General features: G+C 43.4%; 1 protein-coding gene across 2 annotated transcripts in view; it reads left to right on the top strand.

The window, feature by feature from the left end:
• The window catches only part of HDAC8 (histone deacetylase 8), a 223377-nt gene that overhangs the window by 191432 nt on the left and 5707 nt on the right, over positions 1 to 26238 (top strand). For both annotated transcript variants that reach the window (XM_059385639.1, XM_059385641.1), the window contains one exon: positions 4122 to 4227. In XM_059385639.1, coding sequence (XP_059241622.1) covers positions 4122 to 4227 — 106 coding nt within the window. The remainder of the gene's footprint in view (positions 1 to 4121; positions 4228 to 26238) is intronic.

A 26238-nucleotide genomic window follows, 5' to 3' on the forward strand; every position in this document is an offset into this window, starting at 1 on the left:
TTTGTAACTCATGAACTTACTTTGGCAGGCACATAGTAGGCACTCAATAAACATTGAAGGAAGAAGGATAAAAGCATTGGTAGCTCCAGGTTTGGTCTCCCATGACCAAATTGGACTATGAAGGAATAAAAGCAAATCTAAGACTTCTTCTGAATATCTTCTTGGCCGAATATCTAAGTGTACACTGTTCGCACTGTGTGAGCGAGAGCTGGAAAGGAGTGACCAGAAAAGGACCTTGAGCTGGGCTGACCTGAATGAGAACTGAGCTACTTCATTTCTTTATTCATGACTCTTGAGTCAAGAAAGGACCAACTACCCTAAAGTCGCCATTACCTTCTGTTCCCATCCCTCAACCCCACTTCGGACTCTCCATTTGCCTCCTTTCCGCTACTATGTTCCCCTCAAAAATGTATCAACTGAAACTCAGAAAGCAAAAGGAGTGCTGAGGGAAAAGGGGAAGGGGTGGAGCAGGGTTAGCACCTCCCTCCTTCCTTTGCTGAGATCAAAGCCAGCATTTTGACTAGAAGGCCAGCTGGCCTCTTTCATCCCCGCTCCACCTGTCTGGGAATGGGATTGCTGCTTGCCCATTTCCTTTCCTCTTCAGGGCTGCAAGGCAGTTTCAGGGTGGGGCCTCAAGCTATTTCTAGTGCTGGCCAAATCCCTCCACCCCAATATCTCCTTTGCCTTCTGTGATCAGATTTCCTTTCCACCTCTCCAGTAACAAGTGGCAGGAGCATGGGGCAGGAAACTGTAAGAGAAGTCAGTTTCTCCACAGGACCTAGGCAGAGCTAAAGGTTTAGGCCAGTAAAGAGGACACTGGGGCAGCTGGGCTTTGTCTAGCAGGAGGAACATGTTCTTCTTTCTGCATAGCCACCCCAAGTACTTGGCCCAACATCCCCCTGGGTATGGGTGAGGCACCTCAGTTAGGCAAGAGCCTCTTGCCTCTGGAGGAGGGAATTCACATTTACTGAAGGCCTACTATGGTATGGGCCCTGTGCTAGGCCCTTTTGTTCATGTTATCTCTAACAACTGAGCCAGGTCCAGCGTTTCTGCTCAGCCCTCTGGTAGCAATGACAAAAGAGAGATTAAGCAGCACACCTGAGGCACATGACTAAACCCTGACAGAACATCCAGCTCTGTCTGACTCTAAAGCCAGGGCTCTTTCCACCTCATCATGCTGCCTCAAGAGTCCAGAAAAGCTGTTAATGCTATGAGTTGGCTCTTTGCATTATTCCACAGAATTAACTGAACAGCCAGCTAGATCTTTTGTGAATGAATTTCATTCAATGTAACTTTAAAATAAAGGTTTAAGGAGAACCTTTGATGACTTGACTTCAATTCAACAAAGAATGTGACAGAAGTTTCTGCCTCTGCAGAGTTCATAGTCTAGTAGAAAAGCGCTAACAAGTGCCAAAATAAAAGCACAATATAACACAGAAACAGAATTGTCATGAGGGAGACAGAGGGGGGAATAGGGCAATACCTTTGCCTTAGGTATAAGCCTCTAACTTCTGGGTGCCTGTCACTTCTCTCAGCCCCAAATAGAGCCTCCCAAAGCTAGGACCAGCCAGCTGCCATGTCGAACTGGATCACAAAGCAGGGACTTTCTTGAATCATGAGTGTCCCCTAGCCTAAGAACAGTGCAAATAAGCAGAACCCGGGAATACTCTTTCATTGGCCAAGGTGGAGAGATGTTTAGGAACCCAGACTTGGTTATTAGCAGCAGCCGGCCTGCCTCAGCAAGGAAGGGGTTATTCGTGGGTCAGTTAAAGCCAGGTACTAATGCAGCCAGATTGAGAGGCTCAATCCCATTCAAACCGAGTTCTGTTACATAGGAATCTGTTCTGGCCCTAGCTGTCCATCTTGCAACCTTGCGCGCTCTTGGTCAAAGAAGGAACTAAAGCAGAAGGGTATGGGTAATCACACTGTAGGCATTCACAGTGCAGACATATTGTTTCAAATGCTCAGCCCTGAATAGACAGCTCACAACCTGTCTTGCTGACAGAGGATCAGCAGTGAGCCTCTGCCTCCATAGATGGAGGCAGAACATTCTCTCCTCCTGTATCTCAGTGAGGCACCCTGCCTCTGATTTTTATAGTGCTTTGGTGCTGGGAGTTTGGGTCCCAGCAGTGGTCACTTAAGTGGCCACTCTGGGAGAGGACCCAAACTCCCAGCATCAAAGCACTAAAGGCAGTTGCAGCTGCCTTTCTTCTATTGCTCTCTCTAAACCCATCTTTTCATACCTGTGGAATGAGTGTGCTACTTGACACCCTCTGGAGGAAAAGAGGTTGCCTAAGAAGAGAGTGCAACACTTGTTTGAAGCCTTCTCTTCCAGAGCCAAGCCCATGAGATCCTTGAACTTGGACTGAGGGGCCCTCCTTATCTAAAACTTGACAAACCTGTCAAGTTTCTTAGATCATACTGGGGGATCAGTTTCTGGGTGTATCCCCCCGGGTAACCCCTCTTGTGTCTCTTCCATATATTGGTTTGGTGAAGATGAGCTCCACTCAAGGCTTCTTCTATCTCCAGGACTCAGGGCTCCAGGCATCAGAGAGTAAATGATTCCAGCAGGAAGGAACAAGGCCCCCCTTTCCTTTCTATTTCAGTCCATTAAAAAAAAAAAAAACGGCAATATAATAAGCACTGGGACAGTCTTGGGCATTTTCCTTTTAACTAAATGTGTAGTTTTCCATTGTGGATGTGCAAAAGCCATCTACCCGTCAAATGACTCCCATGGATTCCACAAAGGTGCCATTAGAACCCTTACAGATGCTTCCACAACATCTCCCATGGTGCCAGATTACATCCAGACTCTTAACAAGGATAATTTGGTGGCAGTGGCAATAACCCTGGGCTTCTGTGAATGACATCAAATTCACAACCCATATCCAAATCCCTTTTTTCATGTCCTCTCTACCATTTTTTCCCGTGGAATTTGAATCCCCCTGTTATACTTACTGCCTAACAATATCACTATTGATATTGTAACGTAAGGTTAAGGACCATATGCTCTTTCTCCAGAGAGTATGCACAAATACTATTTCTGTTAAAAACTAAACAGAAATAGTGGTTGTGCATACTTCCCATTCAAGGACTTATCCCAATTGAATGATTCCCTTTGTCATGGAGTGTTTTTCCCCAAGCGGGCCCTCATAGAGAAGCTGATTCAGATATTGTGACTTACCAGAAGTCACAAGGAATCATCTAGTGAGCTAGAAATAGAATTCAAATCCTTTATTTTGATTCTTTGAATTTAAAGAACAAATAAACTCTGCTACAAGGAAAGAAAAACTGGAGAAACCAGGCTTGCTTGACATTCCTGGGTCAGGGAATTCAAGGCAGCCGAAACTAGGAGGCAACTGCCATTAGCCTGTGAGGATGAAGGAGGTAATAAGACATAGGTGCTACCTGCCCTCCAGAAGCTGACAGTGCAGGGAGCTCATGTCACTGTTGACAAATCTCTGTCCGGAGCAGAATGCGCCTGTGAGGAGCGAGTGCATCCCAGAGGAGGTCTTGCCCATCTTCATGGTCCTCCCAGCAGCCAGCACAGTGACCCACGTGTGACAGGCAGGCAAGCACTTGTTGAATACGGGCCAAAAAATTAAGGTACCAAAAGAACATTCTGGGGGTTGGTGGAAAATAAGGGACAGCTTTGTGAAGGAGGTGACATTTGAGCTCTGCCTGGAGTATGGGGAAGTTTTTCACAGGCAGCAGAAATTGAGGGCAGGGCCTTTGCAACCCGAACAAGGAGCGGCGGCAGAGATCCTAAGGGGAGTGCAAAGCACGGTGGGATTTGGGGGAGCCCAGGGCAGGCCAATGTGGCCAGAGAGGAGGATGCCGTAAGAATAAAGGCTGGAGAGAAAAGTGGACGCCTGAGCAGAGAGAACCTTGAACAACATGCTAAATAATGTAGCCGTGACCTGTCCCTGGGGCTTTTGAACAAAAGGAGTGGTACCACCGGCACGGGCCTTTCCTGCCAAATCGTCCTGCCCAGCGCCCCTGGGCCTCCCTTTCCTTGTCAGTACTGGTGGTTTTCTTTCAGTTGTTCTGTGTGTATGTGTTTTGCTTCGGAGGTTTTCTGTGGTTTAGTCTGTTTTTTGGCCTTTCCCTTTTCCTTACAGTTTTTCACAGCATATGGTCCTGATTACGTGTTGGAAATCACGCCAAGCTGCCGGCCAGACCGCAATGAGCCCCACCGAGTCCAGCAAATCCTCAACTACATCAAAGGTGAGCACCACCCCTCAAGCTCTGCCCTCCTCATTGCACCCCGCTTGCAGTGGCCTGTCGCTGGGGGCTTCCCCAAATACCATTTGTCTTTAGTGGCTAACCATTTCCCTGACTGAGAAGGGAAACATCTTCTTGGCCTGATAGCTTGTCGTTGGAATTCCACACTGGCCACTCTGACTGGAATGGTCATTTGGCCAGTTAATGTCACCTTCAGGGGGACAAAAGTTTTATCTGGAGGCACCCCCAGAGAAAAACCAGTTCTCAAGTGTGCCCTGGAATCCTTTTTCTTTTAAAAGAGCAACAGTAAAGCCCTCTTGAAGGTGAGGGAAGTTCAAGCCTCTTCAGACTTCAGGGAGGGGAAAGGAGGGTCTCGCAGACATTGTGTTCCTGCATAGTTCCATGGTCCAATCTGGCCTTGAGAGACCACAGGCCTACAATGGATAGTCTGGATTCCCGTGCCCTGAGAGTAGGTTCCCCAGTCTTTTCCCAGAGCACTGGAGGTGGAGAAGCCGCCCTACCCTGCCCTTCCTTCCGGCTGGCCCACAACTAGGTTATTATCATCTTGATCACATTGTCCACTAGCTGTCTGGAGAAGCTGCCCTTAGCTTTCCAGTAGAGCCCCTCCCCAAGCCCCAGCTGCTGCTCCATAACTCAGTTCACTTTCTCTACACTATTGTAAAGTCGTTTTGGCACCCATTTTCTTATTTAATTGAATTTGTATGTATGTGTGCATATTTGGGGGATCCAAATTATTTGTAAAATTAAGAGGCTAAGGGTATCATATTGCCCATCTTAGAGAGTGAAATTCCCACATTTATTCATATAACGACCAAGATAGCAGCAATTCTCCTACTTTTGACTCCCTCATTGGAGTAGAAACCAGCATGAAAGGGAGGCCTATTCTGTACCAGAGTTAGTCTGAGGAAAGACACTGTGTCCTAGGGGGGCATCGTTGCTGAAGGTTATATTAAGGCCCTAACCTCTAGTAGAGTCCAGTCTGTGAAAACAGCCAAGTCCTTGGGCAGGGACTCCACGTCCCAGACTCCTTTGGGCAGAGAAAATTCCCTAAGCTCACAAGTCATAGACCTGTAAGGCTATGCTCACAGCAAGGCTTATTGTCTCTGTGAGTTGTCCCATAGCTCTCATCCTTCTCCTGACCCTGTAGTTTCAAGCTACCTCCCTCTGGAGTCATGGTGGATACCAACCCCACAAATCCTCACTTTCTAACCAAATCCTCCTCCCTTGTACAGTCTTCACGGCCTTCCAACTCTTTCTATTCCCGGCCCTTTGCCAGTCCTTCTCACTCTCCTGCAGCCCTGATTAACACTAGTGCTCCCACCCTAATTTCCTCCTGCCCCTCACAGACCCAGGACACCTTCCCTGTTTCCTTTGGGACTGATCCTGAACCAACTTTTCTTACCCCTCCTCCTTCAACCTTACCATCCCCTCCCCCCACCCCTGATCCAGGCTCTAAATCCTGGTACAGTACAGACAAAGCAATAGAAACAGATAAACTAAACAAGCCTCTGCAGGTTCTTGCTCACACCTCCGTATGTGCAGATATCTGTATGCCCTCATGCTTTCCTGCACACGTACCCAGACACATATCTCCAGAGCGGTGACATCTTGCTATTGAGGAAATGAAAATGACAAGTGAGAGAAGACATAAGGAAGGTAATTCAAAGGGAAGAGAACTAGGGAAGGTAAGAAACCCAAAAGAAGAATACATTTTTAAAAGATCTGAGATAAAAGATTAGTTTGAGGGTTGGCAGGGGGGGGGGGATTCATCAAAAATCTTAGAGGACGTGTAAGTTACATGTAAGCCAAGGTTTTTAGAAGATCCTGACAAGTTAAAACAATATTCTGATAGCAGTACAAAGACGTTAAGCTGAGAGAAAATGTATGGACCAGGAATTGGGTCCTCAGAAGCGATTGGACACACACAAGATTCGGGAAGTTATGACTCAGCAGCATTTTGTCTGAAAGAGCTAGGGATTTTAGTCAATGCGGACATTGGTGTGAGTCTCCAGGACAAGTTGGCCTCCAGCCATGCTGATGCAGTATCATCCTCACTTTAAAAGGCCTCTAGGCAAACAGAAGCATGCTACTGGTCAGTCAGGAGGGAGAAAAGACTGTAGACCAGGCTCCAAGAGGTCTGGTTGGAGGAGCTGGGGCTTTTGGAGAAAAGAAGACCCAGGGAGATGTGGTCTTTACTTCATATCTCTGAGAGGCTGTCGCAGAGTCTATGTGGTCACAGGGCACAGAACTAGGACTCATGGGTAAATATTATAAAAAAGGCGAATTTGTATTCAGTAGGAGGAGGAATTTTCTAACATTTTGAGCTACCCAAACTGGAGCAGGCTGCCCAAAAAGGAATGAGGACTCTGTTCCTGGAGACTTGCAAGTAGAGGCTAGATAGTCACTTGACTGTCATATCATAGACATGTTCCTGCATTGGGGGTGGGCAATTGTACTAGATTATTAAGGTTCCTTCTAATCCTAAGATCCTAGGATTCTGTATGTTAAAAATGAGAAAATAGAAAAACAATAAAAGGAATATGATGAGAGTGCAGGGGTTGGTAGATGAGTCACAGTTGTTGGGGCGGGGGTAGGGGGAGGTAATACTGTGTAGAGGGAAGAACTGATGAGAAGAAAAGAAATTAAATGGCTGAGAGTGGGTGGGGAGGAGCCAGGGAGGGCAGACAGGAAGTAGACTGGCTATAGAATACTAGGAATTATCAGATTTTCCATTTAGCCATCTCCTTCATATTGACAAAGTCTTGTGTTCTAGCCATGCAAATGAGCAGAGCTCACAAGTTCAGAACCAGAAAGAAATTCAGCTAAACCAAGAAGAAATGAGGCTAGAAAGAAGTCCAAATGTTGCTAAAAATGGCCAGGCTAACCTGCTATACTGAGACCGTGCCCCTCCAGCCTGGTGACGCATGCTGCCATCAGATAGTGCGTTGCCATGACAATGGTCAGTGTGGAAAAGCTGCTGAATTTTCTACATTCTGAAAGATTATCCTGAACCTGCCTACATGACTTGTCATTTGTTCTTGCATATTAAAACCTCAGTGAGTCTGGCCATTTCTCACAGTGTCTCTTGCCCTCCGTCCCCCATATTAAAAACAAAGGACGGGGGAGGCATGAATTGATTTGGGAAGATGCAATGGCCGTGATGGAGTGGATGGATTAAGCTCCACTCTATGGGAGGGAGTTTAGCCAGTATGTCTCAGTTGAATTTGTTCAGCCTTTGAGCTTGGGTTTTTTTCTCTTTCTCATCACATTCCCCTAGAAGCACAAAAGATGGGATTTTTAACCTACTGAAGATCAAACCTGGGGAGGTTCATCTTCTAGAGATACGTTACATGTGCCACAGGTTGACTGGAGGGAAAGGCAAATTTAGACCTCACCTTATCCCGTCTTTACTGCCCATTAGTCTTTCCAAGAGGAAAAAAAAAAAAAAAAGACAAAAAACCTTGGAGAGTCAATTCAAGCTGTTAGCTTTATACAGGAAAAAGCTATGTATTGCTCTAACAAATTGCTCTTCTAGTGCCAGTGAATCTCGAAGATATGTGTCAGTGCTCACAAGGAAGTGTGGATCGTTCAGCTTAGCTCATGCCCACTACTGTAAAATCATCCTCACACCATCTTCATGTGCTTAGACTTGTTTGCCTTTCCTCTGGTTGGTATACTCCAGAAGAGCTGGCTCACACTGAACTTTCCAGAGTTGGAACAGTGCTGATGTGATCAATCCCCGGGGATGGCTAGCTCCTCAAGCCTGCCTGGCTCTGTGTGAGGAAACAGGGGTAGAGTTTTTCTAGTCCCTAGTACTGATGACATTTGAATTGAGTAAAGGTCCCTAGGGGGACAAAAGCTTCTTGTTGCAACCCAGACGCAACCTTCTGTGGCTGAGTGCAGAGGGAGGGTGAGTTGTGCATGCACAAGTATGTGTTGGCATTGTAATTGAAGGTTATAACTCACTTGCTGTGAGTTCCCAGACTTTACCCCAAGTTTGCCTGGAATAGAAAAGGAGACAGATAGGGCCAAGAGGTAAGAAGGAAGAGGAGGGGGAGGACATAAGAGGTAAGAGAAGGCCTTATAAACATCTGCCTTTTCTGACCCTTGATGAAGGAGGCTGAATTGGCATCTCATACAGTGCAGAGTTGGGCAGATGGACTAGCCAACTGATGTGGGTATAGGGGAGAGACAACACAGGTGAAATAATAAGAACAATAGCTACTATTTATTTTACAGATGAGGAAACTGAGGCTCAGAGAAGATAAGTGACTTGGCCAAGGTCACATTCGTTCATTCATTCAGCAAGCAATTACTAAGCACCTACTATGTGCTACACACAGTACTAATAGGTGGTAGAGCACACACTTGAACCCTAGTCTTTCTGAACTGGGGCTTTGGAGTCAGGCTGTTTGTCCTTTCCAGCCCCCCTCTTCTCTTTGCAGTGTTGCCCTACCAAGTATATTTGTCATACCTCATTTTTTCAATCCCATTTTTAACACCCCCCCCTTTTTCCAATTGCCCCTGGTAAACTCTTCCCACCCTTCACTGCATATCCAGCCCCTTCCACGTGGCTGACCCAGAGCACCTAAAATTGGATGTCTCTTTGGAAATGGGAGGAAGATAGCCATGAGCAACACTTGGCAGTCCTGGCCTCTGACCCAGGCCTTTTAACATTCTCTAACACCTACCCCTGCCATGCTCCCATCACCCAACCATACTATCATTGAACCTTTCTACTCCATTTTGAGCTGAGTAGAGAAGTAAAAGAGGACAAAAGGTGGAAGAAGCTAACCCATCCAGCTCCTGCTACCTGAAGTGTGTGGTGTTTACCAGCCCCACTCTGCTATTTACAGTTCCATGGCCCCAAGATGAGTCCCTTTGCATCTATTGGTAATATTCTCAGGAACACCATTGTGCTGAGTGTAATCTGCCCCTACTCGGGCAATTTGAAGTCTGGGATTGACATTCTTTTAAGGACTAGCAATTAGGACATCAGGTCTGGACATGTCCAAGGCCTGCTGAAGCTCCAAGCTTGAAGCAGCGCTCCTGCCTGGCAGGACTCTACACCATGGAAACTCAACTTGCTTCTACACCTTCTCTTGTTTCCTGAGAAGCCATAAGGATAAGTTGAAAGGCCGAGTTGGTCCCAAGACAGACTGACTATCTGTTTTAGGGCTTCTTAGAAGGATTTGGAGCAGGATTGTAGAGAATACCGAGCCAATTTGCATTACTTCAGGGGAGGATCTGTGCGATGTCCATTCCTTATCTCCCCTAGCCATCCCCTGTCCTTTTATTCTTCTCCAGTCCACTGTGGTTCTTTCCAAGAGCCTACTACCAGCCTGGCTTCCCCATTGACCAGGTTCCTATCTTGTTTCACTAAAGAGTAAAAGAATTGGAAAGGCTTTTTGTTGCTGTCATTGTTCAACAGGAAGAGAAGTTGTAAAAATGTCATGCTGAGGGGCACCTGGGTGACTCGGTTAAGCGTCTGCCTTCAGCTCAGGTCATAATCCCAGGGTCCTGGGATTAATCCCCACATTGGGCTCCCTGCTCAAAGGGTAAGAGCCTACTCCCTTTCCCTCTGCCACTCCCCCCACTTGTGCTTGCTCTCTCCCTCTGTCAAATAAATAAATAAACTCTTTTTAAAAAAGTGTCTGGCTGAAAAACTTATAAATTCTAAAATAAAAATGAAGACTGCTCCCCAAGGTCGCAGTAACTTAGACATCAGCTTTTATTCTTTTAAAAGTTTTTATTTATTTATTTGAGAAAGAAAGAGAACACAGCCGGGTGAGAGGCAGAGGGAGAAGCAAACTTCCCACCAAGCAGGAAGCCCAATGTGGAGCTCAATGCGGGGCTCAATCCCAGGAGTCTGGGATCATGATCTGAGCCGAAGACAGACACCCAACCAACTGAGCCCCCCAGGCACCCCTAGACAACAGCTTTCTTAAAGATTTTAAAGATTTTATTTTTAAAGATTTTATTTATATGTCAAAGAGCTAGAGAGAGTACAGGCAGGCAGAGGCAGAGGGAGAAGCAGGCTCCCCTCAGAGCAAGGAGCCTGATGTGGGACTCTAACTCAGGACACCGGGATCATGACCTGAGCTGAAGGCAGCCACTTAACTGACTGAGCCACCCAGACATTCCTAGACAACAGCTTTTAACAAACCATGAAGACCCTCAGTAGATTACTTATGAAGACACCAAGTACCTACATAAATCCAGGAGGTGGGAACTACTGTTATTGAAAGCCAACTATACTATACCATATGCTCGGTTCTTTACGTATGTGATCTCATTTAATCCTCACAATTACCTCATAAGGTAGGAAACTGGTGTCCAAAGACATGGTGTACCATGCCTAATGTAGCAGGTAAGTGGTACCCTCAGGATTTGAATCCAGACCTGGTGCCCTCTGTTTTATAACAGTATTGGTCAGTCAAATCTATTCATCATCCCTTGTATTTTTTTTCAATTGCCCCTAGTAAACCCTTTTCACCCTGCAATGTCTCCCAAAGTGAGGTTGTGAACCAGGTTAATTTTAAGAAGTATGGTTATGTCTCCACCTGAGCCCCATTAAATCAATCAATGATTAGTTTTTGGAGCTTCCCATGTTCTTAGTGCCATGAGAGGTGTAAGAGAAGTTTAAAATATGGCCTCTGCCTTTAATAAACAGCTGAGAAGTCTAGGGAAGGAGACAAAATTAACCTTCTTAGACAGATGAGGATATAATAAGGCTGATCCTTTGTAGAAGTGGGGGAGTAAGACTTTAGGGAGACTACTTTCAAAAGGTTTGGAGGATTTAAATTGATAAGAATGCAGAGGTGCTCATAAGCTAGGGAAACTCAGGTGAGCGCCAGGGGCAGATTGCAAGTTCCCTTGAATTTCAGGCTGAGTAGTCCATATTGGATACAATAAAGTGACAGCCATTCTAGGTTCTGGAATTAGGACATAACATGATGCAGTGCTATTTGGATAAATCATGGTGGTATTCCAAGATTGAGCCTGAAAGAGCCTGGACCAGAACAGTGATATTAGGATATTCCCTATCCTATTCCTCCCAAATGGCTGAGACTTGTTTGGAAAACAGTATCAAGAACACTTAGAAATGGGTCATGTATAGGGGATCAAAAAGAAAGGAAGAAGTAAAGATGATTCTGAGCTTTCCAGCCTGGATACCAACTGGGATGGGGAGCCATTGGAGGAGGGGGATAGTTTTACAGAAACATATACTTGATGTGTTCTGTTTTGATATATTGAATTAGAGGTATGATACATTGTCTCAAATACATCTACATGGAAGAGTTGTTGCAGCCAATTAAAAAGAAAATTTTAAAAGCAATTGGATGCCACAAAATTATTGTCACGATAATAATATTAAGTGAGAAATAACAGGATAAAAAGTGATTTAATACCATATAGTCTCAATTGTGTGGATATAATGTGTGTATGAGTGAGTATGTGGATATACACAGAGAAACGCCCAAAGGAAATAAAACAAAAATACTAACAGTAGTTACTTTGGTGGTAGAACTGGGATTATGAGTATTTTTTTAACTTGTCCTTTCTTGTTTTTCTGTATTTTTCAAAATTTCTACCATGAATATGTGTTGCTTTGTTATTCAGAAAAAAGTAATATGTGTTTGAGGGGTTTTTTTTAAGATTTATTCATTTTTTATTTTAGAGAGAGAGCACAAGCAGGAGGGGTAGGGAGAGGGAGAGAGAATCTCAAGCAGACTCTTGCTGAGCATACAGCCCAATGCGGGGCTCAATCCCCATGACCTGAGCTGAAAGCAAGAGTCAGATGCTCAACCAAGTGAACCACCCAGGTGCCCCTACATGTTTGAGCTTTTAATTATTATTATTGCTATCATTATATCAGAACTTATTTCCTAATTTTTGGTTTACAAAACCTGGTCACTGCACCTGCACACTGCTGGAAAGACAGGGACTGGAGAGTGAGAATTTTACATCTCAGGTGCTGTTTCCTTTCTTAAGTACCTCTAGTAATTCTTAAGTGCTTCCAGCTGTCCACTCAAGAGAGCAGATTTTCCTTTGACTCCTGCTGTAAAGCCTTTTTTGTCTAGTAGAAGGGTGTAAAGTCCCGAGAGCTCCCTAGGACCACATTCCTTTCCAAAACCTTCCTTTACTCCAAGGCAACAGTCTTTCCGAGTTTTCTCTTCTGCTCCATTGAGCTATGTGATTATTCCTCCTCACAGTCTTGATTACTATAGCTATATAATAAACCTTAAATCAGGTAGAGTGATTCCTCTTTCTTCTTTTTCAAAATTGTTTTAGCCTATACCAGTTCCTTTGCTTTCCACATAAGTTTTAGAATAATTTTGTCTATATCTACAAAATACCTTAATGTGATTTTGTTAGGAATTATGTTAAACCTGGTTATCAGTTTGGGAAGAACTGACATCTTTATTGCATTGAGTCTTCCAATCCATGAACATGGTTTGTCTCTCCATTTATTCAGGACTTTTTTTATTTCCTTCTTCAACGTTTTGTAATTTTCAGCATACAGATCCTAAACAAGTTTTGTACCTAAGTTTTTCTTTGAGTTATTGTTTTTTTCATTTTGGTTCCCATGTGGAAATTGTTACTCTATAGAAATACAGTTTTCGTATATTGCACTTATATCCTGTGATGTTGCTGAACTCATTTATTAATTCTGTTTTCTTATAGATTCCTTAAGATTTTCTACATAGATCACCACTCATTTACAAATAGAGAAGTTTTGGGATTTTTTTCCTTTCTGATCTGTATGCTTTTTATTTCCTTTTCTTACTTTATTGCACTGGCTTAGACTTCCAATATTACATTAAATAAGAATGGTTAGAGAAGACAACCTTGCCTTAGTCCAGACCTCAAAGGAAAAACACTCAGTATTTCACCATAGTAAATGATGTTAGCTGTAGGTTTTTGTAGATCTTCCTTATCAAGTTGAAGCAGTACTCCTTTATATTCCTAGTTTTATGAGAGTTTTTGTTATGAATGGGTGTTAAATTTTGTTAAATGCTGCTTCTGCATCATTTGATACTAATAGTAATGTGTATGTAATTTTTCTTTTTTAGCCTTTTAATATGGTATTTTAGCTTGATTGATTTTCAAACTTTGAGCCAGCTTTGTATATCTGGAATAAACCCCACTTGGCCATGGTGTACTGTGATTATCTACATTGCTCAATTCTATTTGCTAATATTTTCTTGAGGATTTTGCATCTATATTCATGAGGGATATTAGCCTGCAGTTTTCTTTTTTGTGCTGTCATCATTTGCTTTCAGTATCAGCCCAATAATGTCTTGTAAAGTGAGTTTGGGAGTGTTCTCTTCTGCAAGAGATAGGGGAGAATTGGTGTTAATTCTTCTTTCTAGTAGAATTCTCCAGTGAGACCATCTGGGCCTGGATATTTCTTTTTCAGGAAGTTTTTCATTTCTACCTTGATACCACTGTAGTCAGAAAACATGTGCTTTATAATTTCAATTTTGTTCAGCTGTTGGAGTTTTTTATGGCCCAGTATATGATCTATTTTGATATATGTTCTGTGAGTGCTAGAAAAGAAGGTGTATTCTGTTGTCGTTTCATGGAATGTTCTATCAGTGTCGATTAGATCCTATTGGCTGGTAGCATTGTAGAGTTCTTCTGTATTCTTTGTCATTTTCTGTCTTATTCTATTATCAGTTGCTGAGAGAGGGATATTGAGAAGTCTCCAGTTCTAATTGTGAACCTTTTTCTCCTTATAACGCTATCGGCTTCTGCTTCATGTATTCTGAAGCTCTGATGTTCGGCACATATACATTTTGGGTTGCTATATCTTTTTGGTCAGTTGACCCTTTCACCATTATGTAATGTCCCTTTCTGTCCATGGTAATTTTCTTTGCTCTGAAGTCTACTCTATCTGATATGAATATAGCCACTCCTGCTTTCTTTTATTAATGTTTGCATGGCATGTATTTTCGATCCTTTTATTTTCAACGTGCTAATATCATATTTGAAATGAGCTTCTTAAAAACAGCATATAGTTGGATCACTTTTTTAGCCACCCTGCCAATCTTTGTCTTTTAACTAATGTATTTAGATCATTTATACTCAATGTAGTTTTGATATGTTAGGGACTAAATCTGCCATTTTATGGTTTTTTTAAAAGATTTTATTTATTTATTAGAGAGATGCAGAGAGAGCACAAGTAGGCAGAGCAGCAGGCAGAGGGAAAGGGAGAAGCAGGCTCTCCACCTAGCAGGGAGCCCCATGTGGGGCTCAATCTCAGGACCCTGGGATCCTGACCTGAGCCAAAGGCAGCTGCTTAACTGACTGAGCCACCTAGGTGCCCCTTTATGTTTTGTTTTCTCTGTGTTCCCTTTGTTCCTTCTATGTTTTCTTCTTCGTCCTTTACTGTTGGTAACTTATACCTCTGTTCAATTTTCATTTTGATTCATCCTTAGTGGTTTTGTTTGTATCTCTCTATGTAGGCTTTTTATTTTATTTTTTTAAGATTTTATTTATTTATTTGACAGAGATCACAAGTAGGCAGAGAGGCAGGCAGAGAGAGAGGAGGAAGCAGGCTCCCTGCTGAGCAGAGATTCCGATGCAGGGCTTGATCCCAGGACCCTGAGATCATGACCTGAGCCGAAGGCAGCGGCTTAACCCACTGAGCCACCCAGGCACCCCTGTGTAGGCATTTTAGTGTTGTCTCTGGATATATATTATATGTGCCTAACTTACTACAGTCTGCTAGTATCAACATTTTACCAGTTAGAACCGAAGTTTAGAAAACTTACCTACCTCTAAGTCCTTTCCCCTCTCCCTTTTATAATATAATTGCCTTAAGTATTTCCTTTACAACTACATCAGTGTTATCATTTCTGGTTCAATCATTAAACATAATTTAAAAAACTGAAGAGGAGGGGGGAAACCCTAGTATGTTTATGTTTATTCATATTTTTACTCTTTCCATTTTCTTTCTTCCTTCCTGATGTTCCAAGATTCCTTCTTTTATTATTACTCTTCCATTGCAAAAACTTTCTTTAGCTATTCTGTTAGCGTAGGTATGGCAGCAACAGATTTCCTTAATTTTCTTTCCTTTGAGAATATCTTTATTTCCCCTTCATTCCTGAGAAATATTTTCGTAGACTTAGAATTTTGTGTTGACAGTTACTTCCTTACACCACCTGAAAAATATCTTACCATCCTTCTGGCCTCCATGGTTTTTGATGAGAAAACCAGTCATTTGAATTATCTTTCCCTTATAGACTTTGTTTCTGTTTTTGCTGCTTTCCAAAATTGTTTTTATAGTTTTTCCCCCGTTTTTTTAAAATTTTTTATTTTTTAGGAATTTGATTATGATAGGACTTGGTGTGGATTTCTTTAGATTTATCCAGTTTGGAGTTCAGTCAGATTCTTGAATCTGTAGGTTTATATCTTTTGCCAAATCTGGGAAATCTTTAGCCATTATTTCTTGAAATTCTTTTTCAGGGGCACCTGGGTGGCTCCGTCATTTGAGCATCTGCCTTCAGCTCAGGTCATTATCCCAGAGTTCTAGATTCAAGCCCCATCTCAGGCTCTGTGCTCAGCAGGGAGCCTGCTTCTCCCTCTGCTGCTATGCTTACTTGTGCACTCTCTCTCTCTCTCTCTCTCTTTGTAATTAATTAATTAATTTTTTAAAAAAGAAATTCATTTTCAGTCCCATCCTCTTTCTCATTGCCCTCTGGGACTTCGGTGACATGAATCTTGATCCTGTTTTGTTTGGGTGGGTTGTTTTTTTTTTTTTTTTAAGATTTATTTATTTACTTATTTTAGAAAAAGAGAAACAGAGAGACAGAGAGTAGGGGGAGGGGCAAAGGGAGAGGGAGATAATCTCAAGCAGACTCCCCACAGATTGCAGAGCCAGACACAGGGCTCAATCTCACACCCTGAGATCGTGACCTGAGCTGAAACCAAGAGTCAGATCCTTAACCGACTTAGCCACCCAGATGCCCCATGAATGTTAGATCTTATATTGTAGTTCCACATGGTCCATGAGGTTCTTCTCATTTTCCAGGACTATTTTTTGTCTTTTGTTCAAATTGGACAATTTCTGTTGTTCTATATTCCAGTTTACTGATTTTACCTCTCCCACCTCCCTCCACTCTGCTGTGGAGCCCATCTATTGAGTTTTTTATTTTACTTGTATTTTTCAGTTCTAAAACTTCCATTTAGTTTTTCTTTATTTCTTTTGTTACTTTGCTGAGACTTCTTTTTTTTTTTTCAAGCATGTTCAGAATTACTCAGTGAAATATTTTTATGATGGCCTCTTTAAACTCCTTGTCTGGCATTTCCAATATCTATGTCATTGCTATGTTGACATCTGTTGTCTTTTTCCCATTTGAGTTCATAGTTTCCTGTTTCTTGGTAATTTTTAGATTTTTTTTTACAATATCTGAATCTTCCTTAAATCTTCCATTTTAGCAGATTTCCTCTGACATCATGATGGCAGAGGAGGGAGCATCATCCCATTACTTCCAAGTAGGGATAAAAGTCTAGGTTCCCCACTGAGCTGCCATAGACAGCCTGGAGGGAGATGGGGCACCTCCTCACTGCTGGACAAGAGTGGAAATTCAGGTTCCCCATTAGAACTCCACTGATGCCACCCTGGCTGGGAATGGGAGTGGAACCTTGTTACTGCCCCCCATGTGGTCTCTACTGATAGCAGTGGGTAAACTTCCTTGCCATTGAAAAGGGATAAAAGTTCTGGCTTTCCACTCTGCTTTCTCTGGTGGAAGGGGAGCCTGGTTACTGCTAATTTTTTATTTTAATGTTTCATACACTCAGCAAATACATATTTGGTGTTAATATGTGCCAGGCAATATTCTAGGCACTGCGGATAGAGATGTAAATAGGACAGGTATAGGCCTTGCCCATCGTGAAGCTTACATTTTAGCGAGGAAGATAGACAATAAACAAATAAATATTTAAGGTTGGTTACTGATAAATTCCAGTGGGTTGCTATTTTAGGTAGATGGTCAGTAAAGCCTTCCCCGAGGAGGTGACATTTGGGAATAGAGCTTAATGAAGTAAGGGAGGGAGCTTTGCAAAAATTGGGGTGAAAAACATTCTAGATAAAGAGAAGAGCAAGATCAAAGACCTTAAGGCAGGAATTAATTTGGTATGTTTGATGTACAGTTGACCCTTGAACAATGTGACAGTTAGGGGCACCAACACCCTACACACTTGAAAAATCTACATATAACTTTTGTTTGTTTGGGTTCTTTTAAATTTTTGTCTTTGTTTTTTGGTGTCCCTGGGTGGACACAAATGCATATAACTTTTAAATCCTCCAAAACTTTACTAATAACCTACTGTTGACAGAAAACTTACTGAAACATAAACAATTAACACACATTTTGTATATGTATTTGTGTACTATATTCTTTTTTTCTTTAAGTTTTTATTTTAATTCCCATTAGTTAACATACAGTGTTATATTAGTTTCAGGTATACAATTTAGTGATTTAGTAGTTCCATACATCACCCAGTGCTCATCACAAGTGTACTCCTTAATCCCCATCACTTATTTAACCCATCCCCCCACCACCTACCCTCTGGTAACCATGAGTTTGTTATCTATAATTAACTATCTGTTTCCTGGTTTCCCTTTCTTTTCCTTTGCTCATTTCTTTTCTTTCTTAAATTCCACATATGAGTGAAATCATATGGTATTTGTCTTTCTCTGGCTTACTTTGCTTAGCATCACACTCTCTAGCTTTATCCACATTGTTGCAAATGGTAATACTTTTTTTTTAAGATTTTATTTATTTATTTATTTGTGTGTGTGAGAGAGAACACAAGTGAGGCGAGGGGCAGAAGGAGAAGCAGACTCCCTGCTGAGTAAGGAGCCTGATGTAGAACTCCTTCCCAGGACCCTGGGATCATGATCAGAGTTGAAGACAGACACTTAACTGACTGAGCCACTCAGTCAGTTTTTTTGTGGTTGAATAATATTCCATTGTATATATATATACCACATCTTCTTTATCCATTCATCAATCAGTGGACACTTGGGCTGCTTCCATGGCTTGGCTAATTGTAAATAATGCTGCTATAAACATAGGGGTGCATGTATCCCTTTGAATTAGTGTTTTTGTATTCTTACAATAAAGTAAGGTAGAGAAAAAATGGTATTACAAAAATCATAAGAAAGAGGAGATATTTTTATAGCACTATACTGTAGAAAATCCATGTATAAGTGACCCATGCTGTTCAAACCATGCTGTTCAAGGGTCAGCCGTGTATGTTTTAGTGTGTATTGGAAAGAAATATAACTGACACATCAAAATCTGATGATTTCACAGATATCATTGCTTAGGATAAGCTTTTTTTTTAAGATTTTATTTATTTATTTGACAGACAGAGATCACAAGTAGGCAGAGAGGCAGGCAGAGAGAGAGAGAGAGAGAGAGGGAAGCAGGCTCCCTCTGCAGAGCAGGGAGCCCGATGCGGGGCTCGATCCCAGGACCCTGAGATCATGACCCGAGCCGAAGGCAGCAGCCCAAACCACTGAGCCACCCAGGCGCCCCAAGCTTTTTTTTTTTTTAAAACAGAGTTGGTATGAGAGAGGTTTCCACATAAGTGGTATATAAATATGACAAATTTCTTGGCAGTATTGAAGTTTGGGAAGCAAGTCTGTCTCTGAGGTAGATAATGTTATTAGCTCCATTCAACAGATGAGGCTTAGGGAGGTTGATTAGCTTGTACAAGGTCACAGAACAAGGAAGGGAGCTGGAATTCCACCTGAGAAATTGAAGGTCATGCCCAAGGTTTAGAAGAGGAAATATGGAATTTTCCTTCTTCCTGATGGAGTTGCTGGTTTTAGTATACAACAAACCAAGAAATATTTTTTTAAAGATTTTTATTTATTTATTTGATAGACAGAGAGAGATCACAAGTAGGCAGAGAGGCAGGCAGAGAGAGAGGGGGAAGCAGGCTCTGCCGAGCAGAGAGCCCGATGTGGGGCTCGATCCCAGGACCCTGAGATCATGACCTGAGCTGAAGGCAGAGGCTTAAACCACTGAGCCACCCAGGCGCCCCACCAAGAAATATATTTTTTTTTAAAGATTCTATTTATTTATTTGACAGAGAACACAAGTAGGCAGAGAGGCAGGCAGAGAGAGAGAGAGAAGCAGGCTCTGCACTGAGCAGAGAGCCCGATGCGGGGCTCGATCCCAGGGTCCTGGGATCATGACCTGGGCCGAAGGCAGAGGCTTTAACCCGCTGAGCCACCCAGGCGCCCCAAGAAATATTTTTAAAGACTTTATTCATTTATTTAACAGACAGAGATCACAAGTAGACAGAGAGGCAGGCGGGCGGGGGAAGCAGGCTCCCTGCTGAGCAGAGAGCCCGATCCCGGGGCTTGATCCCAGGACCCTGAGATCATGACCCGAGCCAAAGGCAGAGGCTTAACCCACTGAGCCACCCAGGCGCCCCCAAACCTAGAAATTTTGAAGAATACTTGGAGGCCTCTAATGTGTTTAATTAAGCTTTTTTTTTCCTGTTTGCCCAAAGTACGTGCCTAAAGCAGTTATATCACTTATTCCCCTCCAGCTGTTAGCTCTAAAATAATCAGGGATCAGAAAGGAGGTTAGAACTTACTAGAGAAGATACTCTTTTTTTAAGATTTTATTTATTTATTTGACAGAGAGATCACAAGTAGGCAGAGAGGCAGGAGGAAGCAGGCTCCCTGCTGAGGGGAGAGCCAGATGTGGGGCTCGATCCCAGAACCCTGAGATCATGACTTGAGCTGAAGGCAGAGGCTTAACCCACTGAGCCACCCAGGCACCTCTAGAGAAGATACTCTTAACTACAGAGAACAACTGAGGGCCGATGGCAGGAGGTGGTTGGGGGATGGGCTAAATGGGTCATGGAGATTAGGAGGGCACTTGTAGTGATCAGCACTGGCTATTATAGGTAAGTGATGAACTACTAAATTTTACTACTGGAACTAATATTACACTGTATGTTGACTAACTAGAATATAAATCAAAACTTGAAATGTTAAAAAATATATAAAATAAAATAAACTGCATTTTTCTATTTTTTTTTTAAAAAGAACTTATTAGAGAAAATAAGGTAAAACACTCAGAGTTCTGGAATGCCTTACTGTTGACAATTCTCTCAGTCTACCCGGAGGCCCTTTAACCAACTGAGATTCAGGTGCTGTCTTTAGCACAGCTGCCAAATCCAGCAGTGCTGATAGGCGTTTTATGCCAGAGTAAGCAGGCCCAGCCTCCCTGGCCTTGATGCTGAGGGGCAGTCTTTGCAGGATTCTCACCACAGAGTCCCAGCGGAAGCTCTACAGACATCCCATCCTGTAGACTCCTCTGCTACACCTGGACCAGGACATCCCCAAGCTCTAGTCAGGCCACCAAAGAGCTCTCGGTGTTTTGAGAAAGGAAAGCATTTTTATAGGCTTCTGGTTTACCCACATCCTTCTGCCTCTTTGCAGCTCCAAGCATATTTTGGAGGGAGATTTCATAAAGATTTCGAAATTGAGTTAGAATTTCAAGTCTATTGTGACATGCAAATTAGTCCTGCTTGCCTGTTGGCAGCAATGCAGCTGAAGTGCCTAGAGACGGGCCATAAAATGAAAACATCAAAGTGATTAAATGTGCCCGAAGAGCATAATTGAGTGCATGAATAAGAGAAAATAAAACAAATTGATTTTCTCCAGTGCCAGAAAAACAGAATAATTGAGAACAAAATAATAGACTTTGAAGTAATCAAAGTGAGGAATGTACCATAGTGACATAGAAACAGCCAGTTGTGGGGGAGATTTATTGTGTTTCTGTTATCATTTTTACAACTTTAATTTCATTAGCTAATAAATACAAATCAATTGAAAAATCAGTCAACCAGAGAGGAGGCAATCCCAAGCCAAGATTTTTTATTCACATCTCTAAAAGAGGCCGAAGCAGTGATCCTTAATCTATTTTCATAGGCGCACATATCCCCCATGAGCTGGAAAACAAGTTCTGGGAGGCCTCTCTGCTTTGGAGGTGATGATGTTCTGTTCTGCCAGTCACTTTCCACATATAAGTTTGCAGATTCAACTTTCAAAAGGGTCACTTTTATACCCCGCCAAGATTTCCGACAGAATGGCCTGAGTACAGCATCTAGGTTTACGAAGATGACGTTTTCGTGGCACTGACCAGCATTTATGTCTTGCACTGGATCATCCTGAATTCGCGGCGCGGTGGCGATGGCAATGGCAGCAGCACCTACAGCAGCAACAGCAGGATTACCCGCCACTCTTGCAACACTCATGAGTGCCTGTGGCTCACTCCAACCACAGGCGTCACACGCACATGTGCGCATGCGCGCAACACTGAAATCTAATCTAAAACCATGGCGGTCCAGCAAGAGTATGTCACCGGTTTAGTCTCCAGCTTGGCAGCCATGATGCTGGGGAGGATCAGGGGAGGGAAGCTAGGCTGTGAGACTTTTCATGCTTTGTGTAGCAGTAGAGCACTGGGGGCAACAAACTATGCTGGGACCGGGTGTTGGAACATCACAGAGCAAACATGAGATCCATGCAGAACTATTTTTCCGGCTCCTTCAAGGAAAGAATCCATTCACCCTATGCCTCAGCTGTTCGTATCTGGGCTCGATGGCCCTTCACTTCAGGATCCGCAGTAGTGGCTAATATGACTCGGATTCCACTTTTTCCTTTCACAGACCCTTGAGCTGCTCTGGCAGCTGTTGGCACTTCCAGATGTTCATGACACACCCTACCTTCAGGGCTCCACAGTTAACAGCCATGCCTTTGGCTCCAGTAAAGGTCTTTGAGACCATTGGGACTGTAAACCAGGGTGTACAGAAGGAGTTGGCAGTGCTGAGACTGGCACTACTTGCTGGCTCAATCAGGATGGCATAGTTAATAGATTGTGCCTGCCAGGCAATTTGTGCTGGAAAATATATCTTACAGGAAGCACCTAGACACTGAAAGGAGTCTCTCTGACCTTCTGGTGGTATCCACGGCCTAATCATGATGGGCCCTGAAGCAAATGGGGAATGTTAGCATTTACCTCCTTTGTGCAAGAGAAGGAGGATTTATCTCCAGTTCAGGACTAAAATCCCAGCTTCCATTTCCCACTGGTGTTTGGGTGGAGCAAAATGGAGCAAATGGATTTCACAACTCTAAAGCATTATACAGATGTAAGGCTGTATTATTCTTCCTGCCACTGCTATTCCCATTATCCTGGATTTCCCGGCCCAGAATTCTTGTCTGAAAAAGAAATATGGAGAAAGCACATGGACCAAGGAACCTGGAACTGTGACTCCAAAACGGCTGGGAGGGATTGCCCAGCAGATAAGCCACTCCGGGCCAGGCTCCACAGGCTGGCTGGCAGACAAGCAGCCCACTCCTGTGATGTCACCTCTACAGTTACTTGTGCCTATCCCTCCACATGGAGCCAGCAGATTTAGGCACAGGAGGGGAGAAAAAAATGAATCATAAGCTATTTTAGAAATTGCTTCAATTCTGTTTGAGATTGCAGTAGTCTCTTGCAAGCTAAGACTGGAGCACCCTAGCCATCAGGGTAATATCCTTTAAGTGCAGATATCCTGTAAATGCCAGAAGTTTGGTGGAATTAATCCACAGCCTCAGGTTCTAATTCAGGTCAGTAGCAGACAAGTGGTAATTGGTGGTTATACTTAATTGTCATTGAAAGGCTTTCTGATGACAGGAGGGATCTACATTCCAAGGCAAGCAATACAGTTGACAATTAAGAGCTAAAATTGAATCAGCCTTCCATATCAGCACATGACCAAGGCTTCACAGAAATCTTTTGTTCTGCCATTGTTCCCAGGTAGAGGGTGAGATCCACCCCCAAACATGGTTGTGAGGAGGCAGCAACTAGAAAACTTGCTCTAGCCCTAGATCAAGCTACATGGGCCTCCTCCCCATCTTAAAATCATTCAGCAGCTCCCTATGGCCTCTAGGATAAGGCCATGGCCTTCTAGGTCCTTGATGGCCTGACCTCTGGCCACCTCTCCAACCTCATTGCCCTTTTCCCTGACCCATCATCCTGTGCTCTGGCCACGAAAACTTTGCAGTTGCCTTTGTATATATAGTTGTGTCTAGAACATTCTCTCCCCCTTTGCCCTTAAAGATGCTGCCTCCTTTGTGAAGCCCTCCACACCCTCTTTGTATGTCCTGAGCTCTCTGTACAGACTGGTATTTTGTCACCTTGTTATGGACTATGATGTGTTTGTCTGTATATATGCCTTTCCAACTAGACTGAGAACTTCTTGAGGGCAAGAACTATGTTTTGCTCTCCCCCTGTGACCTCAGCACCCAGCACAGGGCCCCGCCCAATGCAGACAACAGTAAAGGCTTATGAAATGAAGGGACAGAGATGGGGGACCAGATTGGGTTGAGGGAGCTGGATGGCAGGGGATCAGAGTTGGGGAGGGCACAGTCCAAGATTCGCAGATACTAGAATCAGCAGAGAAGCCTGGGCACCAGCTGTCCCAGAGCAATCCCTGCAGTGATTGTTCTCAAAATGTGCCTCCTGCCCCTTGGGGTGAGAGACAGTTTGAGGTGACACAAAGATATTTTTTATTTTAATAGTTGTATTCATTTTAGTGGATATTTTAAAATATACCAAACAGGGACACCTGGGTGGCTTCCTCGGTTAAGCGTCTGCCTTCGGCTTAGGTCATGATCCAGGGGTCTGGAATAGAGCCCCGCATCTGTGTCAGGCTCCCTGCTCAGAGGGGAGCCTGCTTCTCCCTCTGCCCTTCCCCCCACTCGTGCTCTCTCTGTATTTCTTTTTATTTCTGTCTCTCAAATAAGTAAATAAAATCTTTTCAAAAATAAAACAAAATGTACTAAGCACATCAAGTCTGTTTTTGATGATGACGATTACCTACTACTACTTAGGATAGATGAGACCCAAAAAGGTATTAAAATTTTTTTGAAGATTTTATTTATTTATTTGACACAGAGAGAGAGGGCACAAGTAGGGGGAGCGGCAAGCAGAGGGAGAGAGAGAAGCAGACTCCCCACTGAGCAGGGAGCCTGACCCTCGCTCCATCCCAGGATCCTGGGATATTGACCTGAGCTGAAAGCAGGCGTTTAACCAACTGAGCCACCCAGGCGCCCCAGTATTAAAATTTTTAAAGTGAAATGATACAAAGAAAAATATTGTTACTATCAATACAGATGTTAAGTAGATAGGACGGCATTCCTGAAATGGGCACCCATACAGTGGAAGTTTGGGAAACACTTTTCAACAGCCCTAAATTTACTTCTCTGTTCCTCTGTGGTGCCACTCAGCCTCCAAGGGTGCTGGGGTTCCTTAGCATTCCTCCAAACTTCCATGTCACTTCTTGTCTTCAGAACTCAATTGCCACTTAGCCTGGTGGCATGGACGCTTCCTTTTTAAGCCTATGTTGACTCACCTCATTGCTCTAACAGCCTTAAGAGCAATGACCAAACTTTAGGCCTCTGTGAACTGAATGGGGAAGTGCTTTATCTGCGGCTTCTATAGCTCCACAGATGTCCATTTCTTTAATGAATATTTCTGGGGCACCTGTCATGTACCAGGAACTGTCGAGGGTGCTTACAGTAGAGTGCTGAACATGACAGACAAGGGTTCCCTCACAGGGCTTGTGAAGGGATACAAACGCAATCAAAATCAATACACAAGATGTTTTCAGCGTGCTGAGTGCATGGGAGGAAATAAAACAGGATAGCGTGACAGAAAGTGATGGCAGGAGAGTGGAGAGGTGGCCACATAGATGGGGCAGTCATAAGGCCTCTCAGATATAACTTTTGAATTGAGATCTGAATGAGAAGAGTCAGAAATGGGAATGTCCAGGGTGCCTGGGTGGCTCAGTCATTAAGCATCTGCCTTCGGCTCAGGTCATGGTCCCAAGGTCCTGGGATCGAGGCCTGCATGGGGCTCCTCACTTGGCAGGAAGCCTGCTTCTCCCTCTCCAGCTCCCCCTGCTTGTGTTCCCTCTCTCACTATCTCTCTTTGTCAAAAATGAATAAAATCTTAAAAAGAAAGAAAGAAAGAAAGAAAGAAATGGGAATATCCAGGGACAGAGCATTTCAGGCAGAAGGAACAGCAAGTGCAAACAGCGGGGGAAGCCCTGTGGAGGAAAAATGACTCATGTGTTCTAGCAACAAAAAGAAGCCCCATGAGGGGCGTCTGGGTGGCTCGGTTGTTAAGCATCTGCCTTCGGCTCAGGTCATGATGCCGGGGTCCTGGGATGGAGCCCCATGTTGGGCTCTCTGATAGACAGGAAGCCTGCTTGTGTTCCCTCTCTTGCTGCATATGGGTGTGTGTCTCTCTGTGTCAAATAAACAAATAAAATCTTTAAAAAAAAAAAAAAAAAAGAAGCCCCATGTGGCTAGAACAGATTAAGCAGGAGGAGTGGTTGGTAGGATACATGAGACAGGCACCAGAACCTGCAGGGTTGGTAACTGGATTTGATTCCAGGTGTGATTAGCAGCCATAGAGGATTTTGAACAGAAGAGTGATGTGCTCTGACCTAAGTCTTAACTAGACACTCTGCCTGCTATGTAGAAAATAGGTTGTAGGGGACAAGGATAGAAACAGGGATACCAATTTTGAGACTATTAAAGCTGTCCACACAAAGAGTGGTAGTGGTTTGGAGTAAGCTTAATGCAGTGAAGGATGGAGGGAAGTGGGTGGACTTGCAAATTAAAACAATGAGCTATCACTGTATGTCTATTGGAATACCTAAAAACCAGAACACTGATAATTCCAAATGCTGGCAAGGATGTGGGACAATAGGAACTCTCATTCATTACTGGTGGGAATACCAAGTGGTATGACCACTTTGGAAGACAAGTGGAAGGTTCTTCCAGAGTTTTAACATATGATCCAGCAATTGTACTGGACTCCTTGCTCTTTACTCAAATAAGTTGAAAACTCATGTCCACCCAAAAGCCTGCATATGAATATTTATGTCCCCTTTATTAAT

This window comes from Mustela nigripes, chromosome X (genome assembly GCF_022355385.1).
Source record: "Mustela nigripes isolate SB6536 chromosome X, MUSNIG.SB6536, whole genome shotgun sequence".
NCBI lineage: Eukaryota > Metazoa > Chordata > Mammalia > Carnivora > Mustelidae > Mustela > Mustela nigripes.